The sequence below is a fragment of the Channa argus genome, chromosome 3, assembly GCF_033026475.1.
Source record: "Channa argus isolate prfri chromosome 3, Channa argus male v1.0, whole genome shotgun sequence".
Lineage (NCBI taxonomy): Eukaryota > Metazoa > Chordata > Actinopteri > Anabantiformes > Channidae > Channa > Channa argus.
In genome coordinates this window covers 9,884,216-9,897,866 of record NC_090199.1, presented here as the reverse complement: position 1 = coordinate 9,897,866, position 13,651 = coordinate 9,884,216, and the positions used below count along the sequence as shown (strand labels likewise).

At 37.2% G+C, this 13,651-nt stretch overlaps 1 protein-coding gene across 1 annotated transcript; it reads right to left on the bottom strand.

The window, feature by feature from the left end:
• Window positions 1-1,406: 1,406 nt before the first annotated feature.
• tmem192 (transmembrane protein 192) lies at window positions 1,407-12,655 on the bottom strand. The gene is made up of 6 exons (XM_067498951.1): window positions 12,526-12,655; window positions 11,550-11,702; window positions 10,959-11,220; window positions 10,387-10,509; window positions 2,997-3,102; window positions 1,407-2,115 (listed from the first exon to the last, which is right to left on the bottom strand). Exons 1-6 carry the CDS (start codon window positions 12,553-12,555, stop codon window positions 2,001-2,003), a joined length of 789 nt encoding a protein of 262 aa, XP_067355052.1. The 5' UTR covers window positions 12,556-12,655; the 3' UTR covers window positions 1,407-2,000.
• Window positions 12,656-13,651: the final 996 nt, after the last annotated feature.

Genomic DNA, 13,651 nt, shown 5'->3' with positions numbered 1-13,651 from the left:
TTTCTATCTATAAAGGAGGATATGAGCTGCGATGCGTGATATATGAAACACACCCACCCCTCACAAAAAGGGGAAAAAAAAAACAAGCCACAGAGCTGGCAGGTGGTAGTTAAGGAAGTGTGTGTGATTAGTGGCAGAGGTGTGTGTTCATGGAGGAGACAGGGTGGAAGGGTTTAGGACGTAAATCTTACTAACTATAAAGAGCTGGGGAGAGTTCTCGTTTAATTGTGATTCCTGTACATGTACTTAAGCTGCATTGTCTTACTCTCACTAAAAGCTGTTTTTTTCTTTTCTTTAAAGGTCAATACACAAGAATGAGGTTGACCCAAGGAGTGAACTATAAACATGTGTGGCACAAACACCATGGATGGATGGCAGTCCCAAGACACAGACTAAAGTGGAGAGGAAAAAATAAATGGAATGCTACAAGGACACCATCCAGAGACTAACATGTAAATGTAGCAGTGCATACACACAATCTACAAAAATGCTACAAGAAACTTCATCTTGTGGATGACTGACCTTTCATTCTAAACAAAGAACAAGTGAAAATATAACCCGTGAAATGTTACCTGTATGGCACGTTGGTGGCCGCAGAACTGGGCTTGTACAGTTGCCCGCACCGCCCTACCTTGTCTTTTCAACCCAGTAAAACTTTCATTACTGTAACAGACAAGGAGGAGGGGGCGAAAACAGCAGTTTTAGATGCTCAAACGAAAAGAAAAGGACCAAAGAGCTGGAAACATCTTAGTGACTGCAGCTATGATGAACAGCATCCATACAAAATGTTTATTATGCATGTATGCACTTCAAATGTTTATTCAATTTCATTTTTACCTTTCTAATAAACACATAGAACTCTATTATTTCGTGTTGACTTCATGTGATTCTCTGTGCATTAAAGTCACAGTTCATACGTTCAAGTAAATGAGCCAACCTTAATAATAGCAGCTGACTGGTATTTTAAAATACTGGATTTAAGGCAGACCTTATTTAAATTTAAGAAACAACCTCTATAAGCTCAAATAGAGATACCGATACCTTCAGTACAGTAGACAACTACCAGCTGAAGCCACATGAGAAAGAAGTCGTAAATGTTTTGTTCCCTGCGGGGTTATGGACGCTGGAACATAAAGGAATCACAACGGGGAACAAACAGAGGGCTGGAATGACAACATTGATATTTTGCTAACGTAGATTCCCGTGGCTGCTGAAATTAACACAGAGAAGGTGAGGTGACAAAAGGCATTAACACTACTTGTATTGTTTTGGGCAATTCCTTAAGCTTTTACAACACATTACAAAGGACAAACACTTACAACTCAAAAAAGTAGCCAGTTCACTACTACATGCTTGACTAAAGAATCATGGCTTCTCATTCTTGAGCGTAAATGAAATAAAAAAAACATGATTAATAGATATTTATTGGAATCTAAACACAAATACACAAATTGAAAAAAAAAAAAAAATCACAAAACTTACATTTATATACAAATTTAAATGGTAAAAATAGTACAATTTACAGTGTTATCTTATCTCATTTGACATTAATAAATGGTAACCTTCCCCCCCTGCTCTTTCAGTGCACATCTATAAAACTATTCCAACACTTTTGTTTCTCTCACACTAACACAAGTGGCATCATACATGGGTCACTGGGGGTCATAAAAGAGTGATAAAAACCCCTCACCTCTGATCTGTGACCCATGACTCTCCTCCTCCACTTTGCCTCTTTAACTGTCCTCCACTTTCAGCTCATGTTCTCCTGTGTTATCTGTCCATCTGAGGTAGGGACACCTCACACAGAAGCTGCCCCATTTGTGCGTACAGGTGCATTTGCTCACTTTAGTCTTTAATCCTGTGGATCTGCCATTTCAGTGCTTTCTTTTAAATCACTGAACCCCTGTCAGTGGTAAAATTAGCAGGCTTATCCTCTTGAGTGCCGTCTTCTCCAGAGAGAGTGTTGGTTGCCTAGAACAGAGGAGTCGTCCAGACTGTGGTCAGTGCTGGGCGGTGAGATTGAGCAGCCTCTTGCTCAGTAAGGTGTTGTGCTGTTTTAGGTACTCTATTAGGTCAGCCTGTTTCTCAACCACTTCCTCCAGATTCGAACCCTCTCTGTGACACATGAAAAACAGGACATAAGTTTCATGATGTTCTTTAGTTGTTTTGATCCGTCATATGCCTATACCATATATGACTGATCAGCCATGACATAATGACCACCTATTATTGAGTAGTTTTCTGTTTTGCCAACCTAAAAGCCCTGATCTGTTGAAGCATGGGCTCCACTAGGCTTCTGAATGTATGCTGTGGTATCTGCCACCAAGCCGTCAGTAACAGATCCTTGAAGACCTGAATTGCAAGTAGGGGCCTCCATGGATCTGACCAGTTTTTCCAGCACATCTCACATATACTTGGCTGGATTAAGATCTAGAGGGTTTGGAAGCCTAGTCAACACCGTGAACTTGCCTCAAACCATTGTTCCTCAAACCATTCCTAAACTTTTTTTGCAGTGTGACATAGCACATTTTCCTGCTGAAAAAGGCCACTGAAATATTTTCCCCTGTGAAGTGAAGGGGCTTACTTTGCCAGCAACAATGTTTAGGTAGGTAGTACATGTCAAAGTAAGCCACTGCCAAAATCATCATTGTCCATGGTGTTATGTCTGGACTAAGTGGCCTTTTATATGTGCTGTGTAATAAAAAAATCATTAGATAATCATAGTTTGAGTAATTGCATAGAGAAGAGCTGAAAATTTAAGAAGGGAAATGTTTTTCTCCCTCATTATTAACATTAGAGAAAAAAAAAGAATGGACCTAAAACATGGCTTACTAAACTAAATAATTCTAAAATCTGTTTGCATGTGCATGAGGGATAAATAAAGTGCAAACTGACTACAAGACCCACATTTAATGTGAAACAAAAACAAAACATAAAATTCAAAGCTTATATGTGACATGATGCATGTCTGATAAAAGATGGTAAAATCTGAATACCTGAAACCTGTCTCTGTCGGCAGACTTGTGATGCTGTAGTTTTGCAAGTGATCTTCTTGGCTCACATCTGGTGCAGCTCGCTCTCTGTTGAACCGCATCACCTTGACTAGAAACACAAATAAACACCTTCAAACAGCTGCACGAAAATACCTAGTCATTATTGAGCAGTGAGAGCTTTCCTACAAATGTTAATCACTCAGGTGGGGACCTGCACACATTTGTTTTTTACTGTTTTCCATTACTCTCCGTCTTCTAAACACATATAGGCTGTTATATCCTGCACTTAGTTCTTATGGGCTGCCATATCCTGCACTCAAACCTCTAATTCTCACACCCTAAACATACACATCACTTTACACAAGGGGTGGGGTTAGCAGCAAGGTGTGGGTGTGGAAAAAATAGACCCAGTCACAAGAAAAGCTCGACCTACAATATGGGAAATGTTGACACTGTCTGAATCAAGATAGGGCTGTGTTGTGAGTGAAGAATGGCAGGGGGAGGAGTATTGATAAGGCTGATTGTAATTAGTCGGAGGATATTGTCTTTGCTTTGCATCAGTGCAGCATTTCAGCATCCACACTGACACACAACCCCAAGAAATTCTGCACATTCCTGCATGATTAGGTTCTGAATCTGAGTGTTTGTGTGTAAATAAAACAACAGCAAGCTAGAATGTGTGAGAGAAAGATATTCCAGGGAGGCAGAGAAATGGTGGAGAGAAGAAGAACATAAGTTACAACAAGGGAACAACAAAAAGAAAATTGCTATTAAATAATTACAACAATGAATACAACGATTTCCCCACATTTCCTGACATTATAGGTTACATGTTATATGTACAAACCATACTGACATAATTTGTCTCTCACCTACTTTTTCCTAATAACATAAAAAATATGTAATAACTTTACAATATTATACTATATATTATTGGGGTTAAATGTCTGTAGATTATGTGTTACGATCTGCAAGATGCACCTCATTAGCACAACAAAATAATACATTTACAGCTGCACATTGACCAATTATGGTAATAGATTTATGTGAAATTAATAATAAAAAACTGTTAAGCTAATATTGATTTGATTGATTATATTCCACCTGCCTTTTTCTGAATATAATTAAAAAAACATAAAGAACAAACATTAAATAAAGCTGCATTTATAAGGTAATACAAAAACAAACTCATATGTGGACTTTGTTTAACATTTTAAATTTATTTGGGAAGGGCATATGGCAACCAGGTATTGTGACAATTATTCATTTTTGGGGGGGAAAATGGTCCATCTTATTAGGGTTTTTGATAAAAAAAAACACATTTATTAAAAGACAAACTTGTTCAATTCAATTTGTTTTTTCTGTTTTAGTTGTTTTTATATAATTTAGTCTCTGTTGTGTCTTTGTTTCTTAATTAACAGTGTATACACATCTCAGTACTTTGTAGTATAGCACTGCTGTGTCATGTAATGTCGATTATTGTATGTTTGTTAATTAGGTTGTGTTTACTCTGTTTTTAGCAAAAGACTTTACAAAGCTACAGAAATGACAGTGGGGCTTTGCAACAGTCAGCTGAGGATAAGTGTCTAAATAAACAGGCTTTGTTAAGTTTCTAAATTGCAAAGTATACAGAAAATTGTGAGGTTGAGGTCAGGATGTTTTCATGAAACCCAAAGTTCAGTGTATTATAGCAAGGCGAAAAACAGGATGGAAGGATGATTGCAGCACTGTAAGAGAAGTGACAATTTTCACACATCCCTGTAAGAAACTCACACTCTTGGACAGACAGTGCTCAGACCTGGTCTACTCACATCTGAGAAGCTTCAATCACCCATCCACAAATGCACATTTCCAGGTGATAACAGTGAAGCTGGGGAGGTGCTAACAGCTAATGGTGACACATATAAGCCACAAATGCACCACTCAAACTGCAGAGTGTGTACAACATTCAGTTCAAAGTGTCCACAGTCTACTGAAAACATTGTGTGACATGCCGACGTGACAAAAGGTTTAGCACATTTAGAAATTCCAAAGCATACAAAAAGAAAAAGACCACATTTTGTATAAGTAATAAACCTTTGCATATGAAAAACTAAGAAAAATGTCAATAATTACTTTTTCCACAGTTAGTTATTGTAATTCACACAATGAACAAAGCTTGCAAAAAGTTTTAAAGGTGCTCTGACATTAACTGGGTACATTACATCTTTCACATGTAAAAACACTAACAGCTGTTGGTGTGAACTGCTAAGGAGGCGCCACAACCCCGACACTGATACCCCTCTCTGATTACTTCTGAACCTGGAGTCTGAGCTGGGAATGGCATCAGGTTACACCTGAATTGACTATGTTCGAGCCAAGATAACCACAATTATAATTATTAATTAATAATTCCACATATAACCCTCTTAGCCATTGTTAGACAAACCAGTTTATAACAAATCCTACAATATATTTGGCACATACAAATTTTAAAGCAACACGTCCACAGTTACATCAGCTTTACCCTAAAACACAGTTCTTTTGCCAAAATGTGAAGATGTGCCCATGTGTTTCTGCAGTTGTCTCTATTTATGTTACAGCTCCCAAACATGTAATTCTTTTATTGAGCCTACAGGACTGACAAACAAACCGGTCACAAAAACTAGTTTTGTTTATACTCCATGCAATGTAGTACCAAGAAGATGAAATTCACTAAATGTTTGGAGGTAGTGCTTAATAAAAAGATAAGCAAAGAACACTATCTGACTCTCTTTTTCTGGACAGACCATTAAGTCCGACTGCTTTAAGAGTGAAATGCTGCAGTGTGGCCACTGCTGTTTGGTGACCAATACATCATTCCAGATTTACACCCTCATGAAGCTCAGTTTTCAGGAAGAAAACCCTTTTGCAGTCTGTACAGAGGGTCAACACACAGGGGAAAAGTTAAAAAACTTTAGGCAGATGCAGCCTAACATTGTTTTTAATTCAGTCTGCATTTGTTTTTCATTTGCCAGATTCCCCCCCCCCCATTTCTCTTTTTTCCACGCTATACCAAAGTCTACTTCTACGTAATGGTTGTTTATCCAATTAAATCAATTTAAGGGAAGTATAGCAGTAAATCTCCAGCTCTCCTGCTAAGTTACCCTTAATTAGATTTTTACAGTTTTAAGAGGATTTTTCCTCTTAAAGCTGTTCATTTGCTAAATGATAAAACAGACTTATAATGCAATTTCAAACACAAGTGATTATAACTGATTATAAATCTTTAAAGCACTTTCTGAGCTAATGTCTTTGACTGATTGTGCCCTGGACCTTTTGTTTATTTGCTTCAAATGTGTCATTCTTTTGACATATTGTGGCTTAGGGTTGCAATATCTAAATAAATTTTACAAAAAAGGTTAAAGTCTATGATTTGTTAGTAGGAGAATTAACAGAGGGATACATTTGATTTAGCATTTCTTAACAATACATCTAAACATAATTAACAACTAAATATGGTGATAATTATGTGACAGGTATCCTGAAAATGATACTGTACATACTGTATCTTTTATCACTTGCAGAATTATACAGTGTTACTGATTTCCAACAACCAGGTGTTTGAATGTATTATGATATAGTAATACAGCACATGGGGTTTGTGTGTGATAGAGGTACCTTGTAGGAATCTTTATCTCTGTGTGTGTGCGTGTGTGTGTGTGATCTCTGTGCCCTGCAGTGCTTACACTAAGTTCTGGCCAGGCAGAGGAGAGAGATGTATTCTAAGTTAAGTCTTTGAAGGCAAAGACGTGGCTTTGATGTGCATGGAGGTCTATAGAGGAGAGAGCATTCATGTTAAAATGAGAGAGGCAGAAACATACAGCAAACCTCAAAGACACACACACGCTGGCACACACACATGCACTTACAATCGGCATGCACTTCAAAGAGAAGTTGAACGAGGCCTTCCTGTATGGACTTCATAGCTGCAGGCATTATATCTGTCCCCTCTAAGAACAAAGTTGTTGTTTTCATGATTTTGCTGAGGTTTCCTTGACTCTGCATTATTTAAGTGTGTTTGTGTGTGTGTGTTCATGCTTTGAAAAGGTTTACGTTGCAAGGCGCCGCTCAGTTTGTGCCATGCCTGACTGCACTGATCTGAATAGGAATGCGACAGTCGAACAGAGATCCCCCTCTTGCACACTCACCATAAACATGGGGACAATGTGTGCGAGTGTGTGTCCCTGTTTTCGGGTGGAGTGGGCTGAGGACTACCCTTTGGCTAGGTTAAATCCTAATGCTTCTTATCTACTCTTCTTGCCTTTCTGGTATCTGTAACTCCAATCTTTGCCTTTCAGCTGCCTTTAATATAAATTTCCTTTCAATACAGACTGTTCAATATCAATATCCTCTGATATGGCATCTTTACAGAGCTTTTCCAGATGAAAACAGGTGGCCACTTATTAGCCTTCACCATACATTCTGAGCAATATACAAATTGTTTACTGTTTATTTTTCAGAATTTGTTATGGAATTGTTAATATTACATATTGCAATTAACACGATTGTAGTTAAAATTTAATAAATCAGTCAAATCACACATTGTTGCACAACATGGGCATTTAATACACATTTTACTGCATATTTCTAAATGGTTAAAATGCAGAAAATCCCTAATTTCATTTTGAGTCAATTTTGCAACTGTTAAAACATCACTATAAAGTGGAATATTTTACCTTTTTTTCCGAAAGCACATCCAAAGCAGGGGCGCTACCTGCAGGTATCTTTGCAGGTACAGGACCCTATTACTTAATAATTAATTCAAATTAGGGTGGAAAAACACTGCTCTCTGTATGTATCTTATTATGTATTATTGACAGGTCCCTTTCCCTCTTTGACATAATATTAATGTTTTAAGCAGCAAAACATAATATCTGTGAATTCATTATTTCATTATTTGGATCAATACGCCTGTTAAGGATAAGGTAGAAAGTCACCAACAAATGCTATATTAATGTGACTGAAATGACTAACTTATTTTTAACTTTTAATACAAAAACTCACATCTGAAGACATATTCAGTAGTTGATTCAAAGCTAAAACCCTAGTCACTGTTCACTTCATATTTCTTTTAATGACACTAATATTATTGGACGCTTTCTACCAGCTGAGTCACAGTTGCTTTTTAAAAATTACTACTTAATGTTAGTGTTTAGTATATTATTAAAACATAATTGCCCAAATCCGTGATTATTTTATGTGTCTTTGTATCCATCTTATCTTTATCCTTTATTTTGGAAATTTCAGGCGAATGGTCTAAGAAGCTTAATGCCAAGCCCTGTAAACACTTACAGATCATTTTAATATCTGCTCAAAGGTAAAAATATGATGTTACAATATTATTTATTTATGTTAAGTGCTTATGAATGCTAAATAAGAAGGTATACATTAGAAAAGCATCCAATAATGTCTGAAAAGATTGCCACAATAGGAGGTACTACATGCAGATCTTAACGGCCAACATGACGACAACCAGAGCTTGAACAACTTTTCAGCATGTGTCACCTGATTTATCTGAAGCATGTGCAGTGAGCATGCTGAGGCTAATTATAAATGCTCCTAATGAGAAGCAGCTGCACACAGCACTTCAATCATTTGCTCATTTCTAACTGTTTATCAAACTATCTGTTTGTCTCGACATTTTTAAAACAATGGAAAATACTAATAAAAAATCATATTCAGATGCTTCATCATACATGGGTGGGCCAACCAGATAAACTATGAAAACAAATGAGCTTTTTGTATTGTTCAGGGTTTTTTATTTTTCTGTGACTTAGTCACAGCAAATTAAGTACAGGCACACAGTGTGTTTTTGCAGCTTGGTGCCAAATTAACAATGCTACCTGAACATAAGGAGACAATAATTCATTTGATTAAGAACATTATAAAAAATTATAAAACAAAGATATGCGAGTATCATTAAAACAAAGTTTGCTTGGTGTTCATGTCAGCAAAAAAAGAAATCAGGCAATCTGCACAGAGACAGAGAGGGATGGACGGAGGAAGGACACAGAGCTGAATAGTTGATTTTCATGCTGTCGAGTCCGTAAAGAGCAAGGCAGGTATTGTGATGCGAATGCGCTAAGACAGAGAGTGGGGGGTAGTTTGTGTTTTTGTGTGTAATGTAATCTGTAGGGTGTGTCTCTCCGTTTATCACCAATGACTGTACTGCTAGAATCCCCCCACTAGCCTGGTTTAATTCAGTCATACAGTTTGCCTAGCAAAGTTAAGAAATGGACCCTGTATAGTACTCATGTGCTACAATTTTACATTGCTGCTGGATTTACTGTTACTCCAAAGATCAACTTTGGCTTTGGCTTTTCCATTCAGAGGGTGCCACACGTTGATTTTACGCCGGATGCCCTTCTTGCTGCAATCTTCCCATTTTTATTCGGGCTCAGGACCGGCACCAAGGTGGCCCTTGGTGCCTGGGTGGGGCTGCACCTGGTGGGGTGGGATTCGAAACCTATGGCCTTCTGCACTGGCCCACCAGGCCCCGAGTGTCAATCCGAGTATGTCATTTATTGGCAATTGCAGTATTACCATTTTACATTTGTATTGTAGCTTATTTTATTAACTTTAATCTTCCATATTGTTTTCAATATTGTTTTGATTTATTAACTGTCAATATATTAAATAATATTCTCTGGTGATCAACTAATACTGATCAACACTGTGATCAAAAAAAGGCAGTCGTCCACGGACCACAGGGTCGGTGGCCCAGTCCCGGCTATATGTTGAAGAGTCTCTGGGCAAGACACTGAACCCCAAACAGCCCATTCCCATTCCCAGCTGTGCAGTGTCGGTCCAAGCCCGGTAAAAATTGGAGAGGGTTGCGTCAGGAAGGATAAAAACTGTCTAAAATCATCATGCGGACAATGATCCGCTGTGGTGACCCTGAACTCACGGGATAAGCCGAAAGGTGATAAACTGTGATTAAAAAAAATAAATCTAACTTGACTGGTTAATGTTGTTCCTTCTAGGAAATTTAAAATTGGTCTTTTTGTGGGGAATTTTATGAGCTCAGTTGAATGATAAAATTTCCCAGAAATTCACACTGAAATTTGAATAAAAACTATACATACCTCAATAGACAGTATGTATACTTTTTATTCACATTTCAGTCTGGGAAAAGAGATGCATATGTGGATGCAAGGGTATCCTGGGAGGTAGGTGAGTGGCTTGATGAGATTGTATTAAGGATATTATGATCGGCTGTATACACATATTATTTTCCTTATTTCGAGAGGGCCAGAATTAAGATTAACTAAGAAAAGTAATCAACTACATACATGTTTACAGAAATAATGCAGTTTCAATTTTGTCTGACAGAACAACATAATACAACACTAAAATCATTATATTTGTTTACCTGTGTACCAGAGCAGGCATGAGAGTGCCACCAGGAGCTCCAAGACCAGGACACTAAGCAGCATGTAGATGCGCACAGTCTGTGATAATCCAGCAACCAGAATGAGTAACAGCAAAACATTACCTGCAAAAAAACACAGATTTGTCCTTTAGCTTTACTGCCACCTGGTGGATACAACCAACCTCTATTATGGATTTTAAATGAACTCGTATATGAGGTTTGGAGCTAGTTGCTTAAATTGCTTTTTACAGTTAACTCACATAAATTAAAAACACATAGATGTTTGTTGCTGTAAGTAGGCTGGTTTAATTATCCGTCTGCCTCTGTAGGAAGGATAATAAATGATGATGATGTTGTAATTTAATATATCTAGTATATATACCTGGAGTGTCAAATTTTCAATAAAGGGGTGTTTTTGCCTAGAAAGAGAATTTCTCTTTCTACTGAGCATGAATAAGCGCTCTAGGCATTCTAAATAGAGGAATGAAGGACATCCAGGTCAAGCAAGAACCGGATCATATTAGGGAATTGGGATTTACCTTATGTTCCCTCATGATGTGCGTAAGCTGTACCTGTAGAGTGTAATATGAAAGGTAGGTCTTTCAGTCCCTGCATCCCTCTGTAGAACTGCAGGTATCCTCTCCTTCTGGCTCGGTTATGATGGTGCTTCACATACCAAGTGAACAGCAGCACCAGCACCCATAAAGACACCTTCCCAAACACAATGGCACTGTCACCTTGCACGTTACCCAACACACTCACACACATCTCCTCCTGACCAAATTTCAACACACACAGCATTGCCACACACAGTGATAATCCTACATACAGAACCTGAAAACAAGAACAAGAAAGTGGTGAAAGTGAGAAACATAACCAGTGGGAGATTAAACACAGTCCAGTGCATGTTACACCTTTTAATACTTAATTTCCTTAATTTCCTAATCTGCCATGTATTTATTTGGTTAACTGATTATGTATCTTTCCCAGAGTAAAATCCAAATAAAATGCATTGATTTTAGTGACTTCATTCAGAGTTTTGAGATTACAAATAAATGAGATTCCCAAGTAGAAAATACTGGAGCATGTTTGACCCCAGATTTAAATATTATGGAACAATCTCATTACTACAGTGCAGTTGTGTAAATATGTGCATAGCATACATGCAAAAAAGACAGCACGCCAGCAAAGCAGTGTGTTGGTACAGTCTGAAACTCTCTCCTGATGGCAGACTGAAGGGCATCAGCAGAGATCAGAGGTCCATCCACCAGAGAGTCTTCGTCTATACTCCGTGTCAAATCTATTGAGGTGCCTGCCTGTCGAAACCAAAACAATATTATTTTGCCAGCTGATAGTTACAACTTTTATGTAAGAGAGATGTAAGACGGGTAATAAAGTTATGGTTTAGCACTGATGTTATATTAAGTAGGGTTGCATTTGATTTCATTGCTGAAATTGATGTACTGATAAGCTGTTGTACCAATCAATATAAAGATAAAAGTACAATAATTTTACTAAGAAACATATTGTTTTTAGAATCATTAGGGCTTAAGTTACTTCTAAAAAAATAAATGTATATATAACATATATAATATATATAAAATAAACAAGAAACTGTTGGGGGCTATACATTTTCAAAAGGTGAAAAATATGGCAAAGGCACTTTTCTACTATATCCCATACAGATAAACACAGAGAGGCAAAAAATTAGATACAACTGTTAATGTATTGTAGCATCAAGTAATAACTTCAGGATTTGACATAACGCTAATTGAAATGATGCATTGAAATGCACTGGATCTTAGAGAAAGAAAAACTACAATCTGCATCACAATAATCTTCGTTCTATATTTAACAGGAAACACATGTCAAATCACGGGATAAATAAGGTTATTCACTAATGTACTTGTTTGAGCGGCTTATGTTATTGATAACACGTAACTGTTGTTATACAACAAAAATTTGTAAGTAAATGGCGATAGCTACATTTTTGATGTTTATAATAATAACTATTCTTTGGCTGGCTGCTAGCTCCCAGGATAATTGCTAGCGTTAACGTTTGTGAAAGTGACTAACTTTGAGCTTTACAAGCTAATCGTTGACATGACAACCAGTAAACGTTAAAATACATGTACTCACTGTATAAAGCGCGGGCGCTTTTGATTCCATTTTCTTGTGATCTTCCGACGTTTTTGACGAGCAAGTGAACAACAACAAACATTAGCTTACATGCCAATCTTTAAAAGGGGCGGGCATACAGATAATATGACTTCCGGTTCCCTTATTTTATCGTGCCGTTTTTTTTCCGGAACTTAATTCTTAAAATAATAGTTCCGCTTATTCTGCAAGAATAACAGGCAATAAAATTAGGTTCCTCGAATTCCCATGTGCGGATTCCTGTAATTTGTGTCAAAATAGGAGGCACAGCTCTGCCAAATCTATATGCACAAGCATGATGCATAATTATTTTTTCATTGACCTTCGGTCGATATCGGTTTATCCAAAGTCGGTCACAAAAAACTATTCAAAAAATGCTCAGAACTTGTCCGAGAATCGTATGGTTTTCAGTTTATGTTTAATGTAATTCAGTAATTCAGTTGTAATTCAGTAGACAAATGAAGGCTAGTAATCTGGGCATCAAAGTTCAGCCCGCAGAGTTATATATATATATATATATATATAGAGAGAGAGAGAGAGAGAGAGAGAGAGAGAGAGAGAGAGAGAGAGAGAGAGAGAGAGAGAGAGAGAGAGAGAGAGAGAGAGAGAGAGAGAGAGAGAGAGAGAGAGAGAGTTTTATCTTGGGATTTCGGACATGAATCTAGTCTTGACCAGGCTGGATTTACTGGGCAAAGCTGTTGGCTGCTTCAGAGCACTCAAAATCTGAGGGCCCTTAAGCAAGGCTTACTGCATGTCAATGATTGTACTAATTATTGTAGAATTTTTTCTTTTCTTTTAGTAGTATATTAAAAGTTTAGGATAACTAGTTAAATAAGAATGACCACAATACATTAACAGTTGGGATGATGATGTTTTTATCTGACCTTGTCAAATATTTCTCTGACAAAACTTTAGGCCGAAAGTCAAAACTGGATACATGTATGTAGGCTGTGAATTAAAAACTAGCAAATGTTTTGATGTATTGAAATGGTAAAATTAGATTTTTAGGCAGGATACTCAATTGTGAGTATTTTAATATCTTAATTTATGCTTGGAGCGTTTACTATATTGACAATATTTCTATCTATCTAATGAAAACAAACTCAAA

What these genes read in the sequence shown, in the direction of transcription:
- tmem192 (XM_067498951.1), bottom strand. Translation starts at nt 12,555, where the DNA reads ATGGAATCAAAAGCGCCCGCGCTTTATACA. An exon ending in TTTCATATTACACTCTACAG is followed by an intron (nt 10,510 to 10,958) that starts GTACAGCTTACG and finishes GTTTTTTTGCAG; the next exon opens with GTAATGTTTTGCTGTTACTC. An exon ending in ATGCCTGCTCTGGTACACAG is followed by an intron (nt 3,103 to 10,386) that starts GTAAACAAATAT and finishes TTGTGTTTCTAG; the next exon opens with TCAAGGTGATGCGGTTCAAC.